The sequence below is a fragment of the Pseudopodoces humilis genome, chromosome 23 (assembly GCF_049639895.1).
Source record: "Pseudopodoces humilis isolate 2021_Gansu_Grassland_sample_001 chromosome 23, ASM4963989v1, whole genome shotgun sequence".
NCBI lineage: Eukaryota > Metazoa > Chordata > Aves > Passeriformes > Paridae > Pseudopodoces > Pseudopodoces humilis.
Window position 1 is genome coordinate 684,166 of NC_142222.1, and position 23,826 is coordinate 707,991.

A 23,826-nucleotide genomic window follows, 5' to 3' on the forward strand; every position below is an offset into this window, starting at 1 on the left:
GGAAGCGGCAGGTGCCCCCGCCCACAGGCGGCAAGTGGCCAATGGGCGGAGGGATCTGCTGATGGGCGGCGGACGGGGCCAATACCCGCCCGGGGCGGGGTGAGGTGAGGACGCGGCGCGCGCGGGGTCACTGTGGGTGCTGAGGGGGCGGTGGGAAGCGGAGTGCGAGCCGTGGTGAGGGCGGGCTGAGGGGCCACGCCGGGTTTCGGTGTCTCCCGTCCCTGCTCGTGTCTTAGTGCCTTCCCACTGCCCGGTTCCGGTGCCCTCCGGCGGCTCCCTCCGTGTCCGCTCTGCTCCCGCCCGGGTCACGGTGCCCTCGGGTCTTTGTGGCTGCGGGCCGACCCCACTCTGTCCCGCCGGGGTCGGTCCCGCAAGACCGAGGACCGACGGGGGCTGGCCGCGAGGGGCGTGGGGGTCTGTGGTGTTTTGGGGCCTTGTTTTCGAGTCTCTGTGAGCCGGAGAGGTGCGATGTGCGGGGCTGGCAGTGGGGCCCGCGGGCTGTGGCAGCAGGTGGTGGCACCATGTCACGGCAAGCCTGAGCTCCCCTTGGCAGAAAAGGGAAATAAACCGCTAATGAGAGAGTGTAGATGCTCCCAGCAGCACGGCCGTGCCCATTGCCCGAGGCAGTCTCTTCGAGGCTCCCTTCGGCGTGCTCAGGACACGCTCAGGGGGCTCAGTGCAAGGTATGTGTTAACCAGGGCCGAGATATTCTTTGGTTGTTGTTTTTGTTCCCTTAGGCTATGAATCTGCATGCTTGGGGACTGCAGCGTCTTTGGGTAAGGCATCAGTGTTCCCTAAAACACAGGGATGGGTAAAAACTTGACAGTTTTAACACTTTCCATTTTCTCATGTGAATATTAATCATATGTCATTAATAGTTTTACCTCAGAAAAACTCTCCCAGGTTACTGGAGCCTTTCCCATGGTGGTAGAGTTAAATTACTGTGAGGGTGATAAAGAGGTTCCTTCAGGTAACCAACCAAACTGAGCGGTTCCAGAAGCAGTCAGTGACTGACAGGATCTGCTTGTGCTATGCTTGGAGGGAGCTGACAGCCTCCCCTTCCCTGCCCCTGGCTCCTGTCTGGGCAGGAAAAGAGCCCAGCAGAGCTGTGACAGGATAGCTGCAGTGCTGAGGCGTTACCAGCAAATTCCTGAAGGTGCTGTCCTGTCATCTGTCCTTTCTGTTTGTCTCTGAAAACTGGACAGCATCAGGCTCCTCTGCAGGGGAGGAAGAGAGTATAAACGTGACAGTGATTCCTGAAACCTTAGTGCAAAATATTTGCAATAATGGGTTTGATACTTTGGGGATACAATGTATCCCCAAACAGATATACATATGTACACATATCCGTATATACAAAACAATGGGGTTTGGGTACATTTTGCCTGCTCTTTAAGAATGTAATCAAGAAAAGTCTTGCATGACTGAAGATGGGTTCCTTTGTTAATGGTTGTTGCATTTGGAAATATGGTTAATAATAGTCCAGTCTGAAATTATATCAGAGTTTTGCTGTCCTGTCACCATTTTAAAAACAGAGAACTGCATTTAAGAAAAAAAAACCCAAGGAAATTTTGGTTTACAGCTGTTTTATATTACCTATTGGAAGAAGAGACAGAATACTTACTTAGAGCTTATATTTGTAGCTGTCTTGTTGAGGTTTCTGTTGGAGCTGATATTAATGGGTCTGAATATGGCATACCCCAAGGGTTCTCCTGGTTTCTGCTTCCCATCAGGCTCTGAGGAGGTGTGGTGTGGGGGAGAAGGAAGTGGGTACAAAAGGGCATAGGCCTGTGTCGGCTAGACTTGAAGGCTTTTAAAACTCTCCCATACATTTTCATTATGGACTTTTCTTTTTCTCTTTTACTGCAAAACTTTTTCAAGTAGTAAAAAGGAGTAGTGGCCTAATGATCCTTGTATGGGAAGTTGGGTTCTCAGTGTATTTGAGGTCAGTGTCTCAGTGCCATTTTTCAAGTCCAAGCACACAGTGTCACCTCAAATTTTTTTTTCAGTTAGGTGCTTCACTGAGTAAATATATGTCTTGCCTTAGGAGCCCCCTGCAAGTGTTGTTAGATGCTGGCATATCAGTGGATTCTCAGCAGCAGGAGCAGGAGAAGTGCAGTGTTTGCAGTCCTGGCACTGCCACCTGTTTTCCTAACAGCCCTTGACCAGATCAGTCCAAACTTCACTCACCAGCTTCCATCCAGAAAGGGTTTGTAATTTGTTTGATTTCAGATACACTAAATGCTACAGCTATATTATTTTATTTGCCCTTTGAAGCTGCAGAGCCCCTCTCAGGAAGGCGAAGCCTGGTGAGGGATGCACTTATCTTGGTGCCCATATGGAGTTCTGTCAGGTGCCAGCCTTGGGTGGTCAACCCTAACGAGTGTATCTTCCTTGCACACTGGGTTCATAAACACTTTCAACTCATGTCCCTGGCCTTTGTCATACTGTGAGACTTAAGAGCTCTCAGTTCAGTTGCTTTTTAGGCTGTTCATGCTGTGAAAGTTAAGGAGGACAAGATCCAGTTGATTCATAGGGGTATGTAAGGAAAGCATAGAAGGGTAGTAAGGAAAACATGAAACTTGCAAAGTGCTCACCTAATAGAGCCTTTGTTTCCTCAGCAGAGGTCTGTTAGTGCATATAGAAGTCAATACAGGGCATCGGAAACACAGGGCTCACATTTGTTCATTTCTGAAAATCCACAGCTTCAAGTTTAGTCTTTTCTGACTCTTGAGAGATTTATTCTCCTCTCGGATTTGACACTTGCTTTGCAGGAGTATAATCTCTTTGACAGGGCTCTGCATATGGGCAAGGGATGGTAGACACTTTTAAATCAGCTAGTCCTGTTTCTTTGATGCTCCTCAGCACTGTTTTAACCTTATAATTCTACACAAAAGATTGTATCATCTTGAACAATATAAAATGTAATTGTCCAGTTCCAGACATAATTTGTCAGGTTTTTTTCCTTGTCCCACATGAACTATGTGAAAGCAGGACTGGAAATAATAGAATAAGTCTTTTGATTGTGTGTTGTGTATTAATGTCCTTCAGCACTTCAGCATGTAGGGGTTTTGTGAACCTTTAACACAGAAAAAATAACATTAAATGGAACAAAGCATAATAAAATGCACAAATTTGTCTCTGATCCACAAAAGGGGTGCTCTGAGCTGCACTATTGATAATTTATCATGTGGGTGTTTGACAAGCCCACACATACCCTGATATAACACTCTGCCGATACAGTCCTCAGTGTTCTGTAACACCCTGGAAATATTTAATTCATAAATCCTGATGCTGAAGCCCTTAAGGTGTCAGAAACATGGTGCTCATGCCTGTGAATCTGAGCAGGTTTGGTTAGTCAGATAAATACCACGCTCCAAATAAACTGTGATCCTAACATGCAACAGAATAAACATGTACACAAAATATCATGGGGTTAAAATTGCTGTTCGAGTATGTTAGTCCTTTCCTTTGAAGGAATAATTTTCCAGAGTTTTTGTCTTTAAAACCTTTCCTCCATGAAACTGGAAAAGAATAAATTTCTCCATTACTAAAATGCAGAGAGGAGCAGGGGGAGGAATATTTTGGTTTAGCTTTGGGTGTGTATAAAGGTTTCTGTCTTAACTTTTGAAAGGATGGCAATATTCCTTCATCTAGGGGAAGGGAAGGATCTGCTTGTCTTGTGGAATGAGGGACAAATCCCTGCCCTGCTCATGGCAACTTTTTAATAAGAGAGCGGGGAAAGAATCGAGTAACCCAACGAAGCAGGTGACCTATGGTGAGGTTGTCAGTCAGGCCGACAGGCAGGGTGACTCTAGAGCAGCATTGTGGGAACGTGGCACTGCCTTGAACAGCAATTAAATGCTGGAATGGTGCTTCCTGCAGCAGGGCAGCATGATGTGCCTGGGATGGGGTAGGGGACAACTGGTGTGAGTGACAATTGGTGTCATCCAAGACTGTGCTACTCCCTGATGTTGGATATCATACTCTACAGGCACCTGTGTCACTTCCCTGGCTCATCAGCCCCTTCTGGCTCTTGCAGAGCAGTTTTCTGTGGTGGGATCACAGCCCTGCCCCAAGTCTGTCCAGTGTACTGCATATACAGATATGATGGTCAGGATTAGCACTGCAGCTTGAAATCATCCCCAAAATGTCACCTCCTAAACACTGAGCTTGTAAGAAAGCACCTCTGCAGAGCTTTCTAGCCAGAAGTGCTTTCTTTTGAGAGTTCTGAAGGACTTACTGCGTTCTTTGCTGACTGCAGCACTTAAGCATGAGTTTGGCTTTAAGTGAGAATGTTCAGGTGCTTGCAGCTGGTTTGTAATAATCTATCATTTACAAACTTAAGCCTGATTGTTTAGTCCTTTCCTAAACACCAGTTGCAGGAGGCAGAGAGGACATCTTTATCCCCTGCTGCTTTCTGGAGAAAGTGTCAGTTTTGCAGTTCTCTCTGTTCTATATTTCTTTGCACCAGAAATGACCCTGCTGCTCTTTGTCGACAGTGTTTCCTTTTATCCCTCTCCTGGCAGCTGCTCTTGCTCCATTCTGATGTTGGAACAGCAAATGAATTCCCTCTGAAGCAAATGTCAAGCCAGTAAAGATGTTGAAGCAGCAAGAAAATCATCTCTTTCTCTGAAGACGGAATTGGAGACCTTTGTGAATGAGATGTTCTTAAAATAGCTCCTCAGTATGTTATCTTCCCTAGAAGGTGCAGAATTGAAAGCATCACCACAAGGCACTTGCTCTTGTGTGAGCAGCATCCCTAAATGATGGGTTTTGGAGAGGGGAGAGAAGCAAGCTACTTCCTTTTCCTCCTCTCCAGGCAAAAAGCACTGCATGATTTTCATCTCTGTGTGATGGTACATTTATGTTTTTTCCAAGAATTGCATCGCTGTTTGCTGCTTGTTTAAATATGTCATGTGTTGAGTGACCTTGTTCTCCGTGAACCACTGTTTCTGGAGTAAACTGGTAGCTAAAAGCAAAGCCAAGCCACAAGTTGAGCAAAGGTGCTCTGAATTACCCTCTCCAAGGATCAGGGTGGTTGTGGCCTCTGTGGAGAGCAGAGGTTCTCAGCTGTTGGGGTGTGCCACAGCCTGGATAGGCTGAACTCAGCATTGAGTCACATCATGCAGTTCAGTTCCTGTCTTGATTCAAATCTGTTTTCCAAGGAAGATAGCAGCTCTGGAAACCTTCTCTTCCGTGGAACTTTGGAGTCACTGGTTCAGGTGATGGAAGCTCCATCTCTGTGGTCAGACAGACAACAGGCATTGGTTGTACATGGAGAATTTGGTTAGTTTGGGAGCTCTTGCTGAGATTTTTCCAGCCTCAGCTAGTTCAGGGTGTTTGATTCCCTGACAGCCTCAGGAGAGCATTGGGCCCAGCAGCAGGGATGGCATGAGCTGTTGGGCTGTGACATCCTATTGTCCCTGAGTATAGGGCAGGGCTCACATTCTGGAGTCCCACAACTTGATGAGCCAATGCTCCACAGGTTGCAGGTGCCTTTTGAGAATTCATTGTTGTTGTTGCTTCATAATCCTGTCCTTGAAAACAGATGTTTTTGAAGAAAGTAAATCTTGCATATGTGCACTTCAGAGCAGAAAATGCAGGCTGCATATGTGACATGCACATGAGCTGTCATTATTTTGTTTATTGAAAAAATTATTGTAATGAATGGAATTGAGGGTTTGGGTGGTAAAATTAATCCAGAAAAGTCCAATACAACTTTTTGCCGGAATCATGAATAGAATCTTTTACATGCTTGTGAATATCTGAATATTTCTATTTTTCTTCAACTTGGTGGAAGGGGAATTGATATGTTAAAATACTACATGCAAAACTGAAATCACTAATTGAAGAACAGGAATTTTTATAGCAGTTTCATAATTATATTCATAACATAAGTTTATGGAGAAATAAGTTTATTAGGAGAAATGTTAACATTTTGACATCTTCAGTTTTTCATCTTTTGTGTGAAGGTGTACTGATATAAACACAGAGTTTCCAGAGGTTTCTCAGCTAAGACTATTAATGTTTTTCCTAGTCCTGTTTTTTTGACATGATAATATCTCTTTAAGGGCTTTCTTTACTAGATCAATTCCTTTCCTACCAGGAGAACTAAAGCTTTTCAGCTGTCTGTCCAATTTATCCTTCTGGACTAAATTTCTCATCTCGAGATAACCAGCAGCAACCTTCCCCTCAGGAGATTTGTATCAATTAATTCTGCATCACTGATTCCTGTGGTACTGGGGGACTAGTGGGTTGTAAGAAAGCTGCTCTGTAAACAGTTATGGCTGTTGAGGGTTTCTGGGGGTTTGTCTTTACTTTTTTTTGTTTAGAGGCCGTGGGTGCCATCACTAGAGATCTTGCTCGTGCTTGCCCTGTCCTTGCCCGTGAGGCCGGGCACTGCTTCACTGCAGAGGGCATGCAGGGCTGTTCAGGGTTTGTGCTGCCTGGTGGGCTGGGGGATGAGAGCTCTGGGTGCTCTCTGGCTGCAGGAGCGGCCCCGCTGCCACCCCTGGTGTCACCAGCTCCTCACACGGCTGGCCAGGTGGCAGATGGGAAGTCACTGCTGCTGATGGTAACATGAGTGGCAGATGCAGTCTGGCAGGAAAGCAGGTTATTCTGCAGCTTGAATGCAGGCCAGGCTTCACCTAATCCCTCTCTTAGCCACAGAAAGGTGGCTTTAATCTATTTATTCTGCATTTGGTTGTTTTTTCAGTGCTGATCTATCTGGAAATGCCATTGCACTGTTTGTCTGTTTCTATCCATTTGCCATTAGCAGATGTGTTGGGACATGAGGCTGTTTCCAGTCACTCAAATCTAATCCTAGCAGTGCTGCAGGATCTTGGGAATTTCTCTGCATTTATACAGAAGTAAACGACGTATAACGTGTCATTTTTAAGAATCTGCTACCAGCAATTTTGTTAGACAAAATTGTTAGGAGTTTGTTAGACAGCTGATTTTCTTTCTGCTGATGTTTTAGACAAAACTAATTTGATAGGATTATTAGAGAAGGAAAATTAAAAGGACAGAATCATCCAGGAAGCTCATTAAAATGGAAACCCTGAAAAAACTGGGTAACTGGGCGTTGATTGTGTCCTCCCCCCCTCACTTTATGAGCAATATTGTATTAAAAGTAACATGTCTGCAGGATGATGCTTCAACATCTGTTATTGCTGAAACAAAATTATTTGCTTGTTTTTTCCTCTCTACATTCTTCCAACATCTGCATATGTAGATCTATCCTGTATATATTTATCCCATCTAACACCACTCCTTTCCAGGGAAAAGGCATCAAAGGGAATGGGATCCTTGCTTTGGTTTGGAGGGGGATTCTGCGTTGCCGCTCACTTGTATTAGATCCTGGGTGAGTGACTGTGAAATGAATCATGTGAGTGACGACTCAGGGCTGCTTAGGAAGCCCAGGCACAGGTTTGGTGCTCTGAGATGTGTTTATGTGGAACAAAGAAGTTCACAGTCTGTCAGCTGTCTGGCTCCTGAAATATCAATGTCACATTATGTGATTAAACCTATGCAAGTAATTGTCCTAATTTTCTGTTCTCAGAGTATTTGCAGGTAAATCACGTTTTTAAAAAGTATTTCACTCTGAGGATGCTCAATAATTATGCTGGGATTTAGATATTTTTTTTCTTTATAGGCTGATCCAATAAATTGATTCTAAATCTAGCTTGCTGAATGTTTACTATTTCAATCACTCTGGCTGTGATTATTGTGATAGTAAGCAATAGACTTTCTTTGGTTTAAGTTTTGGATATGTGCTAAAATATGCATGGTTGCATGTGCCTGAATCTTAATATTCAGTTTATTTACAAGTGTGACATTTTTCTTTCTCTTTAGTATATGTACTATAAAATACAATTGCACTATTTTCATAGCAAGAAAATAGAAAAAGCTGGGCAGTAGATTTGAAATAATATTGCGAAGTATTTTCTGATCTCTAATCATTATGATGTTGTGTCTTCCAGTCTAGAAAGTAAGCATGGGAAATTTAAGCATGGTAAAGCACATGATTAAATCCATTCCTCTCCAGCAAAATTCTTGAACTTGATTTGAAGCATGTGCATTAGTTATATTAATAACACATAGCTATTCCTTAAACCCAGCCAGAGTCAGACTGACTCAATATTAGAATTGCAAGGTAAATACTGCAGTAAATAAGATAAATATGGGTTCTGGCTTTGCCGTGAATTTGTCAGCAGTTTAGACTTCTACAGTCATTTTTATGGCAGTTGAAATCAGAAAAGAAATTTCAACTAATTTTTTAATATGCTGAAATGTATTAAGTTACACAAAAGAATCCATATTATAGTAATTCTGCATATATACAGGGAAAGAGTACCCAGTGTGCATGGCAGATGGTTTCAAAGGAAATCCTCGAGAGCTAGGATTAAAAAGCAATTTTCAGCAAGTTTAAAATGGGTCTCCATATTTGGGTCACAGATATTAACTCTTTCATTGCAAACAAATGAGGGAGAAGTCTGGTCAGATTGTTATGGAAATGTTTCTCCCAGCAGAAGCTGATCAGTTTGTGCTGGGGAAGAAAGGTGTGAGCAGGGTAGTTGATTCTACTCCTGGTCCTGTTCTCACACCAGTGGGAAGCAGAGTTGTGGCATACAGACACAGGGATATAATGCAATAAATGGGATTCATCATTCCATGAAAAAACACTGGCAACCCCCTGAAAAATAATGTGTTTGTGGCTTTGATCTTTGACCCCTGGAAGAAATTTCCATGAAGACAAACAGATAAATAAGTTCTAACATGTTAGGAACAGCAGATTTATAGCTGTTTACCTTCAGTAAATTATTACCGATCACTTCATTAAAGTGTAAAGACTGTACAGATAGCATTTCTGTATTCCTTTTGGATATGGTGAGTATGTATGATGTAGGATAAATAAGAAATTGAACAGCAATGTTGTTGCTCCATAGAAAGGAATGAACATGGGCTCCCAAGTTTTGCTTGGAAAAAGTTTTTCCATGTCTGTGCATGGAAAGTAAACCTGTTTTACTCAAACATGTTTTAGGGGCACACTAGAATTTTATTATTTGTTTTTAAAGGTTATTTAGTAAAATCAACAGTACCACACAGCCATTGTTTCAGACTGCAGCTGTTTGGAGGTGGCATACAAACATGCAGAAATCTTGTCACCACTCACAGCACAGAAGGGATTGATGCAGGTCAACTTTGCACTGGAGGATCAGGAGAAGGCGCTGGGCTTTTAGTAGATAAAAATAGGGCAGCACGTTGGAGATTATTGGCTTTAACTAACTTACACCAGTTAGTAACCGTATCAGGAGTACAATTCACATTTACATCAGTGCTCTTTATACACTTTGGCAGCACAAAGGAACCTCAAGTTTGACATGAACTTTTCCTTGAAAGACACTTTTACTTCCAAAGTGGAAATTCAAGTTAGACCTTAAGCACTGTTTTTCACTAAACAATGGAACAGAGCAACTGATATTGTTTTATTGTGTTCCCAAAGCTCAGCTGGGTGTATTTGGAGTAGGTTTGGAAAGCTTTCCGAGCCCAGGTGCCTGATGCTCTGCTAAGTGAATTATGGAAGTAACTGCTGGTTTGAGTATCAGCCTAAGAAGTTAATTGTGTTGCTCTCTGGGTATTACCTTGGCTGTGAGTTAACAGAGGAGGACTGCACTTCTGAAAGGGCGTGGTGAATGTCCTGGTGGGATAGCTAAGTGCTAATTAACAATGCTAATGAGAGGTGTTTTCTGCAGCACTCAGCCAAGGTATTTCAGAGGTTCTCTGCTCTTAGAAAGGAAAATTTAGGTAATGGATGAAAATAAGGTGGGTTTTGGTGTTTTGTGAAAGCGTCCGTGGATTCAGGATGAACTTTTAAAGTTGAATCTGTTGTTTTGGGTTCTTATTTCACAGCACCTATTATAATCAGTCTGCCTGTATGCATCTTGATATGGCCTTCAGAGGGAAAATATTAAGTGTTGACATTAGATACCAAAACTTGAACACCCCAAGCTGTTGTCAGTCGTCATATGTCACCAAGTTGTGTTACTATTAAATACCTGGGGAAAAAAAATTCATCTGTGGCAACAGCTGTCTTTGATCCATGTGTTTGTAAATGTGCTTGAGGGTTTTGCCTTAGATTTTTCAGACGTGTGTCTTTCAAAGGGAGGCAGAACAGATCACTTCAGAGTCTCTGTCATTGTTATCTTCCAGGACTTTTGTTTCAAGTAGTTTTTTAAAGTCTCTGTGACAGGATCTGAGATAAAACCTTATCCAGATGTCTGAGTAGTCAGAGAAATCCGTTTGCTTGACTTCAACAAACATAGGGTAGGTTATAAATAAACAAATTAGTGTTGGCTTTAGAGAATGAGCTGCTTTGCTTTACTCACTATGCAATCATGTGTTCAAGAAAAAGCAGTTTCTTGTGTGCATTCTGTTGTCACCTGGGTCCAAAGCCGTTTTCTGTACACAGAATACTGTAAAGTAATTATTATGTCATTGTACAGAGTTCTGAGTGTGAGAAACTGTGGCTATTTGAAGGAGGTAAATGCTTTCTTCCCTCCAGCAGCTCTTATCAGGAAATATTGAAGGGTCAGTTCTCCTCAGTCGGAGTTCCTCTCTACTTAAATCTTTTTGTAGGGTATATTTTTAAGAGCTTTTCAGAGTAGATGACTGAAAGTAGCAGCCTGTTCATGTCAAAACCATGTATCCATGTCTGATGTAAATGTCCAGACAAAAGTGAAAGCTCCCATTGGAATAAACTGAGCTATGGATGGGCTTCTCAGCACTTCTTTATTAATGGCACTTCAAGTCGTGAGTTGAGGAGAAACAGATAATGAAAATTGGTTCTTCTCTTGCTTACCTTTGGACTTAGACAGGCCTAATCTGTGAAGATAATTAAAGTTCCTCTACTCTGGATGCTGTAAGTGATTTTTTTGTTGTATGTATTCTATCTGGTTGAGAATACCCACCTGAAGTATCAGCATTGACCAAAATGTCATGTAGAGAGGTTAGAGGGCTGAAAACGCTTGTGAATGAAGAGTCTTCCCATAGGCAGTGACAGAGGGTAGTGGCCCTGGCTGTCAGTCAGCATGGCAATTGTTTGAGTTCCAGTTGCCATGATAACAGAGTGGGACATTTCAAATACCTTTTACTATTCAATAGACTTCTCCCAGAAGAGGCCTGCCCACCTTAAAAACTATTCTGTGGCAGCAGAGCCTTTGGAGCATCTGGGATAATGCCCCCCTAGATGAGGGAATGGGCTGTAGCTGGCACTGCAGGAAGGCAGAGGATGTGTAGGAGGCTGGGAACAGAATGCCATGGGTTTGATCTTGTTGCAGCATCCCCTCAGGATCCATAGGACACAGCTCTCTGCTGGTTAATTGTCACAAGCGGGGGGAATGACACATTCCTTATTTCTGCAAGAGTGTCTTTAAAACATCTCATATTCTTCCACCAATGAAAGCATGCAAAGAGCTCTTCAGATCCCCATTTTCTCCCCAAAGCTGTGGGAACAATTTTCTGGCTTGTAGAACAAAGAAGTTGGAACAGATGACATAGCCAACATCTGCACCTGGCTTACTGAGGAAGTGAATATTTGGCATAGGAGCTGAGCTCCCTTCTGCCAAGAGAGCTATGCTGATGCAGTTGTTCAGGGATGAAGATGGCAAAATGTCTTTTCCTTATTGACTCACCAAAGCAATTTTATTTATCTGTCAAAGTAAAAAAAAAATTTTGAGAAGGAAAATGTCTTTACTTTTAAATACCAGAGTTTAGTCAATGGTTAATCAAATGCTGTCTAACCAACCCTGTTAAGATTTTGATGGTGTATCACTTCAGTTCCGATGGCAGACACATCACATATGGGTTGCCATTTTGATGGCTTTGAATGGTAATCTGACCCATAAAAACTGAAGCATAATATGCAAACTGATTTTTTTCTGGCCTGCCCTGTTCCTGGTGCCATCTGTGTTAGGATGGAAACGAGCCTGCTCAAAACGTGGGCTGCCGGTTTTGAGCTGATCACAGATGGGTTTGAAAGAATAGCCTTGTGTGCACAAGGAGAAGGAAGATGCTCCTGAGCAGGAAGTTTCACTTGAAACCATATTATGTCTGCTAAATCCTGTGGCCTATGGAACAGCCACCAGACCTTTCCCTGAATTCTTCATGTGGACTAAGTAGATAAAATTTACTTTCTAAATATCAAGAAAACCCCCACAACTTCTAAATATTGCTCTTTTTCCATCACTGCATTCTACTGCTGTCATCAATAATGGAACAGAGTACAGGAAGCTGACATTACGTGACCTTGTTAGATATTTGCTGTGCATCTGTTCAGCAAAACTGGGTACAGTAAATTATTTCATAAGTTTTGTAGATGAGTTTTAATTTGTAGTGTGAATCCTGTTGAACTTACGTTTCTGGATTTCTGTCTTTGACAATTAATAAAAGTCTGCATTATAGGTGAAGGTGAGTACCTGTCCTCTGTTGTTGCATTTAAGATCAAAAATTCAGATGTTTAAGCACCTAATTCTCACTGTGGTCAGTGAGATCTTGGTTTTCTTCTCATGTTGAGAGCCTGTGCTCTAAATTTAAGAGACTGACTGCCCTTGTCTTACATGGAACCACAAGTGTCCTGGTACTATTTATAATCCCAAAAAACACATAAAATAATTTTCCCTGGTTAGGAATAAGGTGTACAGAACTCTGATTTATATATTTTTTTACTCTCTTTAAATCAGTGACATTGTTTGAGTGACCATTTCTTTGTCAGAAAGAAAGCCTGTAGAAGGTGGCACTCATTGATGAGTTTTGTGGTCGTGATATACTTGAACATCCCTCTCAAGACATCTTGAAGCCTTTTATTTCCAGGCTAAATAAACACCAATTTCAGCAATGTCTCATCTACTCCCTTTAATTACTGCTGCTGAGAGAAAGTTTCTGCCAATGCAAATGTGCTATTTTGTCATGTCACATCAAATTGCATCAGCCTTATATTTAGGAACAAAAAGAGGGGGAGGCTGAGACAGGATGTGGCTACAAATGGAACCAAAGGGTTTTCTTAAATATAGGCCGAAAATACACAATCGAGGCAGTGATGCTTTTTCAAGCAAAAATCCATGAAAGGGAAAATCAAGGCTGTGACGGTAGAACAGGGCTGGGGGTGTGCAGAGAGACTTCTGGGGGAAGTGGGGTGCTGGCAGGGAGGGGCTGCTGAACTCCTCACTTACGCAGACACCCTTGTGTGTCAGATGGGCATGAGGTGCATTTGGGCTGTGTAAGCCCACACCTCGTTCCTGTGTGCTGGCTGAAGGAGGGGGGAGCTGTGCTTCCCTTCAGCCTGTCCCTGCCCTTTCCCCAAGGATGTTTCCCCATGCAGCAATAACTCAGCTCTCTAAACTGAAGAGATTGTGGGAAACAGGTATCGACAAAATTTGAGTGGCTGTCCAGATAAGCATAGGAGACTTTGAACAATCCCTCACACCACTTTAAAATGTAGTGTCTCTACAGAAAAAAATATTTTTAAAAACTTGTTCTTTAGAAAACATTAGTGGCTGCCCCATGGAAAACAATTTTTGCCCCCTCGGTATTTGTCACAAAATAATCTGTTGAAATCAAATGCATAAATTGTGGATGTAATGGAGCTTGCTTTAAACTGATGAGTCTGATCAGAGTCTGGTGGCAATTAAACAGAGTTCTGAAAGATCAGCTGTGTTTGAGAACCAGCAGAACTCAGGGAGGAAGTGATCTGGGGGCGTGTGAGCAGCACCTACTTAGCAAATTGGAAAAATACTATTCATTTTTTACATCTAAGCACTTGGAATTTCTCCTCAGAACCAATTGGTGATGATAGAGGTAATATTTTTATTCTTGTCACCAAGGATAATAAAAATGCAGCAGAAGCTTAGAAACTTGTGTATTTACAGCATTGTGACAGGCATAAGTCAAGCAGCAATTCAGGCTGAAGCCAGTGAGCAAAGGCACCTAGTTCTCCATGGCTGGATGTCACAGGTCCTGCAGGACTGTAAGACATTAAATACAGGGATGCTGCCAGCTGTTCAATTCCTCACAGCAGGCAAGTACTAACCGTAGTGCTGACTCCATGCGCGCAGTGCCACAGGTCAGGACGAAGGCAAGGAGAGGTTTCCCTGTGGCTTTCCAGCCCCAGCTGCAGTGTGAGGGGTCTGGGCCGGGCTGCACGGGGGCAGGGACACCCTGCAGCCTGCAGAGCAGGGCCAGCCTTGGGGCTGGCCTGCCTGGGCTGCTGAAGGCTTTGTCTGACCCTTCAGAGTGAGGCTGCCAGGCAAAGTCCTGAGACATTCCGGTGCTACTTCCAGTATTAATTTGCATAGAATTCCTCGGATTTCATTGTCATTTAACCCACTCACAAGGCTTAACCACATCTGATTTTTGCCTCTGCTGACATTTTCTTTTCTTTTTAAACACATAAGCATTAAAAATCCCTCAGTAAAATGTGTGTATTTTCATAGCAAGGAAGGCATTTCTGTAACACTATTTCAAAGCAAATCACAGAAATATTGAATGGAAGAGGAAAAAGATGTTTGGTTCTTATAGTTAGGGTTTATTTGTTTTGAACTGAATAAATCTGAAAATATTAGATAAAACTGCAGATAAGTGAAAAAATTCCATAAGCAGCATCTTCCAGATTGTTCCTCAAAAAAACTACCCAACTGACAACAGTATAACAGAAAAGTGTTCTTAATTAACATCTTCAGTTAAAGGAGAAGCATTGTGGATCTCTTAGATGTATTATTAAATCTTCATTGTTTAGATAATTGGATGGGGACAGACACTTGTGCTGAGTGCTGTGTCAAATTCGTCAGGGCCTGCTGTAATTCTAGTGCACTTGCTGGATTTCACAGCTATTTGTCTGGGTACAGGGGTAATTTGGAGGGTTGAGTGAAGCCAGATGACTGTAATGAACTCATTTTGTGTCTTTGACTCAGTTTTGGGATAAAAAAAAGATGCTATTTTTAGGGTATTTTATATTGTTAAGACTTCTGTTCTTCCTGTCTCTCAAAGTTTCTCTGGGTCGCTGTCTTTGCTTCATCACCAATAATTATATCAAATTAATTCAGCATAATTGAGTTAATTATTAGCACTGGAGGTTACCACCAGGACTTCGAATGAACCAGAGCTTTTATCCCCCTTTTCCTGAGGTTTCACCAAATGTAAACAAACCAGAATCATGGGTGAACATCAAGTGCTGTTGCCACTCAGAATTGTCCTGCCATGCTCATTCACTCAGATGAGTACTGATAAATGGAATGGGAAAAGAGTTCTCTCTCACCCCCCTTCATCTCTGCCAGAGCTCTAATTTAGTTACCCAACAGAGTTGGTGTGTTATCAGTTAGGAGTGAGCCCTGTACCACTGAGAACAAATGTCCTGCAGGGTGCTGGGGGATGTCTGCATTTGCAAGACAATTCTTGCTGCCCACACCTTTCTTTTCAAAGGCACCTTAGATTGCCTTTGAGCTAGACTGGGCCTTGGAGAGTGACAGTGAAGTTTTGGGGAAAACTTGAGCTATGGCTTTAAGAGCTCAGAAGTGTCCAGAAGACATGGTGGGATCTGCCCCTGATTAGCTGCTGGCATGGAAACAAGCCCTGTTTAGTGAGCTGGGCCAATCCCCCTAAGAGGCTAAAGGCACCCAGACTTACATGTACTGTAATACTGCTGCTTATAAACACTGCTCCCAGGAACATGGATTTTGCTCAGGATGTGGTGGGTAAAATTCATCCATGGTTTAATTCCACCACAGAAAGGGTTTATGCCAGGGAAGGGGTTGGCTCAGACTATTGCTGTGATTGAGAGCAAAGGCTTGGAGATGCTAAATTTCAGCAGATACGGATTTGGAATAATAGACATTGAGTTGTTCCTGACACTGCTGTGAAGGATAATGTGAATTGGGAAGGACAACTCCAGGATGAGATGTAGATCCCAGGGCAGGGCACGAGCCCCATCATCACCATCAAGGGATTATGTGCCCAGTCAGGGCTAGAAGGGATGAGCTGGGGGGAGCAGGAAAAGGAGAGGTCACACTGCACAGGATTTATTCCCTTGTAGGCTGGGTATGATGTTTGCACTAAGGGAAGGATCAGAGGAGTATGTTAGATATTTTTGGTTTAAAAAAAATATAATTTTTAATTAAACATTTGTCAATAATGTGGATCACAGTAATTTCTTTTACTGTTTTAAATTCTGACTCTCCACCTTTACGACAAGTTTTTCAACTCTTGTACTTTCCTAAGCAGAGCTCTTTCTGCACTGACAGCTCCTTGTTTTACCCTCTTGAGTTTTTTTAAAAAAATTATAAAGTTGGATTGCATGAACAAAGCGAGCATATATTAAAGAATAATGGTAAAATAAACTTTGACCAATTTCAGTCATTCCTGAACAGTGAGAAACCAGTACAAAACCTTATGTAAGACTTACTATTCTTCAGTGCTTGTCTGAGCCATAGTCCATAGAGTTAATGTGGTCATTAATCACACAGTGTGGTTTTTCCCTTCAAAGGCTCTTCCATGCCTTATGCAGCCAAGTTGGTCTCTGTCCGTCAGCAACAGTTGTGGCAGCTTATTTGGTGCCCAGTTAGATGTTTTAGAAGGTGATACAAGCTCAGCTAGAAAGTTGTTGCACTAACTGGCGTAAAGCAGTTGAGAGAACCACAATTGCTGAACTGGAGCTAAGCACTGGAACATTTCAAAATACAATATTTACAAGAAAGAAAGGAATGAACAAGCAGTTTTGGTTTAAAGTTGATAAATCCTATTCAGGCATGATCACAAAGGTAAATACAGATTTGGCCACTGAGAAGAAAATTAATTTTAACAGCAGTTCAACTGACCAATTCAAAGCTGGGAAGAAAAAGTTCTTTTCAGACTGTGCCTTTCGGAATTTCCTTTAAGCCAGGAGAATCATTTTCAGGAGAAAAAAGTGGAGAAGTTTGAATTGTACCTAAACCGGGGAGGTTCCTGTCCTCACTAGTGAGCATGCACCAAAGAATATTACTCTAATTAGTCTGATCATGCTTATTAATTATACAGAACAAGGTAATCTGGCCTCAACATGTTTCCTTACTGGTGTAGGATTGCAAAAGCCTGAGTATTTTATTTGCAGTATTGCATGTCTCTGCTGTGTGATACCAAACCAGGGTGTAAGGTAAGACATCTGCCCTGTGGCTTTGGTTAATTTATACAACTGGTCATTATGCCCAGCTCTAGCACTCTGTCATTCTCACGTTTTATCAACTGCAATTCTATATTTTGTATTTATATTATATTTATAATTTATTATGTTTTATATTTGCAAACTGGTGACATTGTTGAATAGCATTAGGCCTGATCCTGATGCTGTTGAACTGAATGGTGTCCGAGCAGCAATGACTCCTTGTCAACAAAGAGATCTTTGGGATCTGTCGTTTGCCAGTTCTTAATCCTTCATGTGCTCCACAGTGTAAATATTGTGTAAAGGAAATTTTATGCTGAAGGGCTATGCCCCCAAGTTGTTCTGCACAGTCACCTCATGCATCAATCAAAGCATAAAGGGGAGAGGAGCAGAACAGGCCCAGCTACCATCACTCATGCAATGGGATTTTGCAGCTCGTGTTTAGAAAGGACAAAACCCCAACAATGCCGGGCCCCGGCTCGTCAGAAGCGATCACATCAAACGCGCAGATCTCAGTAAGAGCCGGCGAGATGTGGCTGCTGGGAAGTGACTGCAGCATTGTCCGTGCTCACCCACACAGCAGGGCTGGGGCTGCAGGGCAGCCGTGCCCGGGGCTGCCAAGCGTTCCGAACCCAAGTGGCTGCGAGCAGGCAGGGACGGACGGACAGACAGACGTTGGCTGGTTTGCCTGGGGCAGCAGAGCCCCTCACACTGCCCTGGACGTGCCAGGCGCTCCTGGGACCCACTGGGGCCTGAGGGGAGCTGTGACTGTGTCACGAGCAGCGAGAGAAGCTGTGTCCCAGAGCAGGTTCTGCCCCTGCTGCAGGCTCGGGCCGGGACTCACAGGCCTGAATTTGGGAAACCTGGAAGGAAGGACGGCTGTGACCAAAGAGTAAGAACCTTCTGGACAGCAGCAGTTCACTTGGGTGCCTTCCTGGACTGATGTCACAACATGAACTAAGATGTTTTGCGGTTAAAGGGGTTTCAAAAGACTTTCAGTGTCTTTCTTATTTTGGCATTCTTATTTTTCCTGAGATCATGAGGTTTGACAAGGATAGGGAATCATAAATTCTTGAGTTAAGACTTCTGAGGGTGTAATACTTCAAAGTAGTATAACACATCTCTAGCCTGGATACTGGGGAAAGAGAGGGCAGAGGGGGAAATGGGAGCCAAGCTGTAAGCAGCAACAGCTCAGGTAACTCTTGCAGTCCTTTAATTAACACTTCTAGTCTCTGGAGCCCAGCTTTGTTGGCTGTTTAACTAGTTCAGAGGGATTGGGATCATAACTGCTGAACTGTGGGGATTTGCTGGAAAAACACAACAGTAGAAAAAAAAGTAAACTCATAGCAGTGGCATAGTATCATCTCAGCTTCATCAGGGTTCTGCTGTGCACGGGGTCAATTGCCAAACCTGCCAATGCAGAGTGAAGATTAATTGGCTTTGGTCATCTTTTGCTTCACTATCTGAATATGATTATCAGGAATGTAAATGATTATGCAATGCAGAGAATTGCCACAATAGTCTAAGTGTCTCCTTCTATACTTGTCTCTTTGTGAACGGAGCTTTATCTAAATGCAAATGTGATTTCAGCCTTCTGATTAGGACATTATACAGTCATCCATTCCAGAAAAGCACAATTAGCTGATTATTTTATTTCTGACTCAACAGTTCCTGGTGTAGATAGTTTGTTTGTTGTGCTGTGCGTGATATTTAAATTATCAGAGGGAGATTTCCATTATTAGTCAGGATTATAGCCAGAATTTGTGAGGTCGAGGGTTTTTGCATGGCAGATAAAACGTAACATTTGTGGGATTTGAGGGGAGATGTTTTTAGAACAAAAGGCAACAGTGCAGATTCTTACTGTGCTTCATTGTCCTTTTTGTGTCGAGGAAGGGGCAAATCACGGCAGAGGCTGTGCAGATTCTCCAGTGCCCTGGGGTGCACAAGTCCAGATTGTAGCATTCCCTATTGCCAGGTTCTAGTCCCTGTTGAGGTTACTTGTACAGGGCACCAGTGTCTTAGAACTTAATAATGGGCAGGTCATGAGATTATTTCTTATTAAACAGCCACTGTAGTGAAATAGCCAACAAGTTTTCCATGTGCTGTGGTAGATTTCCAGTGAAGTTTACACTGGATGAAGGTACATCCTAAGAAAAACACAGATCTTTGGTGATAAACTTCCCTGTGAAGCTTGCCCATGTCACAGCATTTGTAGCATTTTTGGAGCTGTGAATCTCTCAGAAGTCAGATGGTTTGGTTTTTTAATTTGAATATGAGAGCCTCATAGAAGGAGTTTAGTTTTGATAATAGATGGGGTAAAAATTTCCATCTTCAAATCTTCTAGAAAGTCCAGTATTTATAGAAAGGTGAAGAATTTATTTTTTTTTTCCAAAAAAATTCATCAGTTGCAAATGTATTTGTCACACAATTTGAATTCAGCAGCTCATCATTTTCCTACGAAAAATTACTGCAGTGGAAAATTCCTAATTATTTATAGTGAAACATTTTCAATTCCATTGATCAGCTTCATCTTTCCATATCTGTATGTTTCTGTGACTGGTTCTTTCCTCTCTCCCAGAGCTGCTTTTCTGTGTGCTAGAGCAAGGTGTCCTGGGCAGTCCCAGCACAAGAGGGATCTTCGTGTTTGTGACAGGAAATCTATTGCACCACTTAGATTTAATTAGAGCACAGTGACATATGATGGGTTTACACATCAAAGACTAGAAACAACTTTACTAATTGTCTCTGGTCCAAAAGTGTATTATGGGATCTGTATTGAATTTTGGGATGTTTCACTGTATTTAGTGGGAATATGTGAAATGCAGGGCCAGGTTCGTAGGGTCAGTGCAATTCTACCAATTCTTACCAGCCAAGGATATAGCCCAAAAAACCTGCATGCACAGTTAAATTTGGGTTCAGATCAACTTGAATCCAACCTCATATTCCAGTTTTCTGTATTGGATGATAAAAACTTCTTTCTCTCATGGAGAGAAGGGCAGGGAATAATTCAGTCTATATCTTATGAGTCACATTTTGGAGTGGCCTGTCTTTCTGCTGCTGGAAGGAGAATGCAGGGATCTCTCAACTGACTGACTTGGGCGTGTAATCACCTCCCATACTTGAATGCCAAAGTGAAATGAATCCAAACCAAAAATGCATGGAGCTGATACCCACCACAGGTTTCAGTGCAAAGAGAAAAGGATATTTTACAAAAAAAACATTGGGAGAAAACAAGGGATGAACATGTTGAAGCCTGGGGCTATTTTGATCCCATTATGATGGGCATTTATAGGTGCATAGAGAGGAGATTTTCCCCACTGCAATAAGATCTAGCCTGTGCAAATACATAGCCTAGGCATGTAATAGCTGTTGTGGTGTACTCTGAAATACATTTGGGTAAAGGACTTAAATTACTTATGAAAAAGAAAAAAAAAATATTCCAAATAATGAGTAGTTATCATAATGGGTGCTAAAATAATGGCATGTACCTACTTCATTATCCAGTTGCTTATTTATTATCTTTATTCTTAAGAGTGATGATGTAAAAGTGCTTTTTTCCAAATGTTAATTTAGTTCTCTGCAGATGGCAACCATCTGTTAAATGACAAGGCATTTACAGCCTTTGATTAGCACTTTATAGGACTTGGATGGACTTACTGTTACAATACGTAAGTATAGTTATGGAAGTGAAACTTGGTAGATTTGTCCTTTTCCTGTTGCTGTTACCAATACATGTAAAATTTCAAACCTAATAGTGTTTTTTCCTGCCTTCTCCTCTATTTATCCATGTCGTTTCCAGCTGAAGCCTTGAAATTCTTGACAGAATGACAAAATAGGAAATATTGTTAAATTCCAGCACCATTTGTAGCCATTATGAGTATCCTCATTCTGAAAGGACACCATGTGGATGAACTAGGGATGCTCAAGGAAAGCACTGGAAGTTTGAAGGACTTTAAGGATCCTGGCTTAGCTAGTAGGAACCTCGCTGTGGGCTGTGATACAGGTCTGGGTACTCAAAGAAAGTTACACTGGCTCTCTGTACGACACTGGCACACGTAGCTGTTCCCATCTCAAAGTGATCCTCTGGAGCGAGCTCCACACTTTGTGTTTTATTCCCTTGAGCAGTGGCACCCAACCCCCGTCTGTCCATAAACTCAGCAAGTTCTCATTGATTTTATGTTGGGGTTTCACCTAAAGTTTCCGCAGGTTATTGCCGATCCTCAGCCTGCCGGCGCTGTGTTCTGTTGGCGCTTTGATTTCCGTGCTGTCGGTGGAACTGACGGTGTTTGTGCCTGTTTGTGTTGCAGAGCCGAGGGCGGGCCCGGCCATGTCCCCGCTACCCGAGGCGGAGCTGGTGCGCAGCTCGGTGCAGCTGTACCGGTACCTGCTCCGCTGCTGCCGCCGCCTGCCGCCCGGCCCCATCCGCCAGCACTACCGGCACGCCATCAGACAGGTCAGCCCGATCGTGCTCCTGCCCCGGCCCGCCGAACTCCTGCCGCCGCGGAAACTGCTCTCCTGCGAGCTTGGCACCCTGCTGCATTTGAAGGGTTATAATGGGAGCGTGTGAAGGACCATTTCTTTTTGTTTGCTTTGAATCTGAAACCTGTTTTTCTTGGCTTCATCTCTAATTCTTGTGTTAGTCAAGAGAGTGAACAGTCATTACTTACTCCATAAACACATCTTTTATATTGAAACCTACTGGTTCCATGTCAGTCATTTATATATCTCCCCATATGGGTAAATGTCATCTGATTGTTCAAATTCCATACTTCATATAGAAGTAATTTCATGCCTATGATCATACCTGTTGGCCTGTATCTTTCTAGTTTTAATGTACCAGACAATTTCAATTGTTCTGAATTTAAGTTCTTTTCTCCATTTTTTGGGTTTTGTTGTTGACCTATGAAAGGAGTAGAATACTTAATATGAAATTCTTTATGACCAGATTTGTTATGGGAAGAGGATGGCCAGGTGTTACAATGTGTAGTTTTACCTTTTCAGACCAGCAGTTTATTTGCAACAAATATTTTTTTTGAGATTTAAACATGGTCTTTATTTTGACAACTGTTATGTTGACAAGTCAGTGACATTTGGAATGTTGCAGAGTTTCAAAGTCCATGCTGATGAAGATGATCCTGAGCGAATCCAGCAGATCATTAAGAGAGCCATTGAAGATGCTGACTGGGTGATGAATAAAGTAAGTGCTTCAGATTGTCTGCATTTGGGTTTCAGTTCAGAACAAAAAAGAAAATATTGGAAAGGAAGTTCTGATTAGGGAATTGCTGTCCTGCATGTTGAAGTGTCTGGGTGAAAGAAAATACCTGGCCAGGAGGGATCTGTGATTGTGACACTTTTTGTTTAAAAATTCTCTTTGTCAGTCTAAACTAATGTTGGGTTTTTTTCAGAACCAATAACAGTTTAGGTTTGTCTCTGTGTAAGTCTTTGTTTCCATGAAGAATTATATTAAATATCAGCAGTGGCAGCTAGTATCACTCTATTATAAAAGAAAAAATTAAAATACAGCATTTTGCAAACCACATCTTGCTATGCATCATCTGCTTTCCTGACAGATGTCTTCAGACAATTTACATGAACTTCCAGAACTACAGCTGCTTTTCCTCAGACCTTGCCCATGGCTGCAGAGATCAGGGACAGACCACACAAGGGCAGAGCTGTGGTGCTGAGCTCCCCTGTGCTGTCAGACTGGTTTCTCAGGTGAAAGAATGAGGATGGTTTCTATTAGACAGCTGAGAGTCACCTGTGCTTCCTGGGATTTCAGTCTGGCTGGGGAGTGTGATACCTTAACATGGTGTATAATGAAACAAGTCAAAAGTTCAGCTTGATCTCTAAATATCTATGATTTAATTTACTAAGTGACTGCTAAGTCCTTCTCTCTGCCAGTCCATGAAATCCAAATGAGAATTGTTACAGGAGCAAGCACAGATTAGTCACAGATTATCATATTTTATCAGTAACCGAATCCCAGCAGGTACAATCTAGTCAGTAACTGCACCTGATTTGTTTTGTACTGCAAAGGGAAAGCCTATCAAATTTCAACCTAACTTAAAGAAAATGGACATAAATTTATGTGGATCATGAAGGAGAGTTGTATGTCCTTGATGTTATGAACTTTTACTTATGTGCTCTTTCCCACAAAAAAATTTTTTTTTTTTTCCAGTATAAAAGCCAGGAGTAGAAGAGGAAGGATGAAACCAAGAAGGACATTGGTAAACAGCCTTAGAGGACTTGCAGTGAAGTTCCGTACTATACTGAATTATTGCCTGAAGTTTTCTCTTGGATAATATAAATACAATAATTGATATTTCACTGGGATGTCATGAAACTAAATTAGTATTTCTGAAGGTATTTAATTTTGTAAAGTGCTTCTTATAATCACAAACTTCTAAGTTAAATCCTGAGCTTGCCTAACATTTGAGTAACTTATTCCATTATACTCTTAGGCCTGGACCAACTCTAGCAGTGTGTGATAACGCTTGCGGTGCAGTTCTCTGGGGTCAGGGTTCCCCCTGCGTCAGGCACCGCGGATCTGGGGATGGAGCGTTTCATGCTGCGTGTGACGCTGGCTCTGGCAGGCACTGTGCAGGGTCACACAGCCTCTGCTCCACTCCGTGTTGTCA

At 42.4% G+C, this 23,826-nt stretch overlaps 1 protein-coding gene across 3 annotated transcripts; it reads left to right on the forward strand.

Moving 5' to 3' along the window:
- LYRM9 (LYR motif containing 9) lies at nucleotides 1–23,521 on the forward strand. 3 transcript variants are annotated; one of them, XM_088066223.1, is made up of 6 exons: nucleotides 8–104; nucleotides 738–776; nucleotides 21,496–21,641; nucleotides 22,293–22,385; nucleotides 22,759–22,903; nucleotides 23,367–23,521. In XM_088066223.1, the coding sequence occupies exons 3-5, from the start codon at nucleotides 21,516–21,518 to the stop codon at nucleotides 22,870–22,872; spliced, it is 333 nt and encodes a 110-aa protein (XP_087922349.1). In that variant the 5' UTR covers nucleotides 8–104; nucleotides 738–776; nucleotides 21,496–21,515; the 3' UTR covers nucleotides 22,873–22,903; nucleotides 23,367–23,521. The 3 variants fall into 3 exon arrangements, with proteins under 3 accessions (XP_014110397.1, XP_014110398.1, XP_087922349.1); XM_014254922.2 differs by lacking the exon at nucleotides 738–776 and having other exon boundaries at nucleotides 1–104; XM_014254923.2 differs by lacking the exons at nucleotides 738–776; nucleotides 22,759–22,903 and having other exon boundaries at nucleotides 1–104.
- The last annotated feature ends 305 nt before the right edge of the window (nucleotides 23,522–23,826 follow it).

Excerpts from the sequence above, each read along its gene's own strand:
- LYRM9 (XM_014254922.2), top strand. The coding sequence starts at position 21,516 with ATGTCCCCGCTACCCGAGGCGGAGCTGGTGCGCAGCTCGGTGCAGCTG. Across the intron at positions 21,642-22,292 it reads ACCGGCACGCCATCAGACAG|AGTTTCAAAGTCCATGCTGA; the intron begins GTCAGCCCGATC and ends GGAATGTTGCAG. Across the intron at positions 22,386-22,758 it reads CTGACTGGGTGATGAATAAA|ATGTCTTCAGACAATTTACA; the intron begins GTAAGTGCTTCA and ends CTTTCCTGACAG.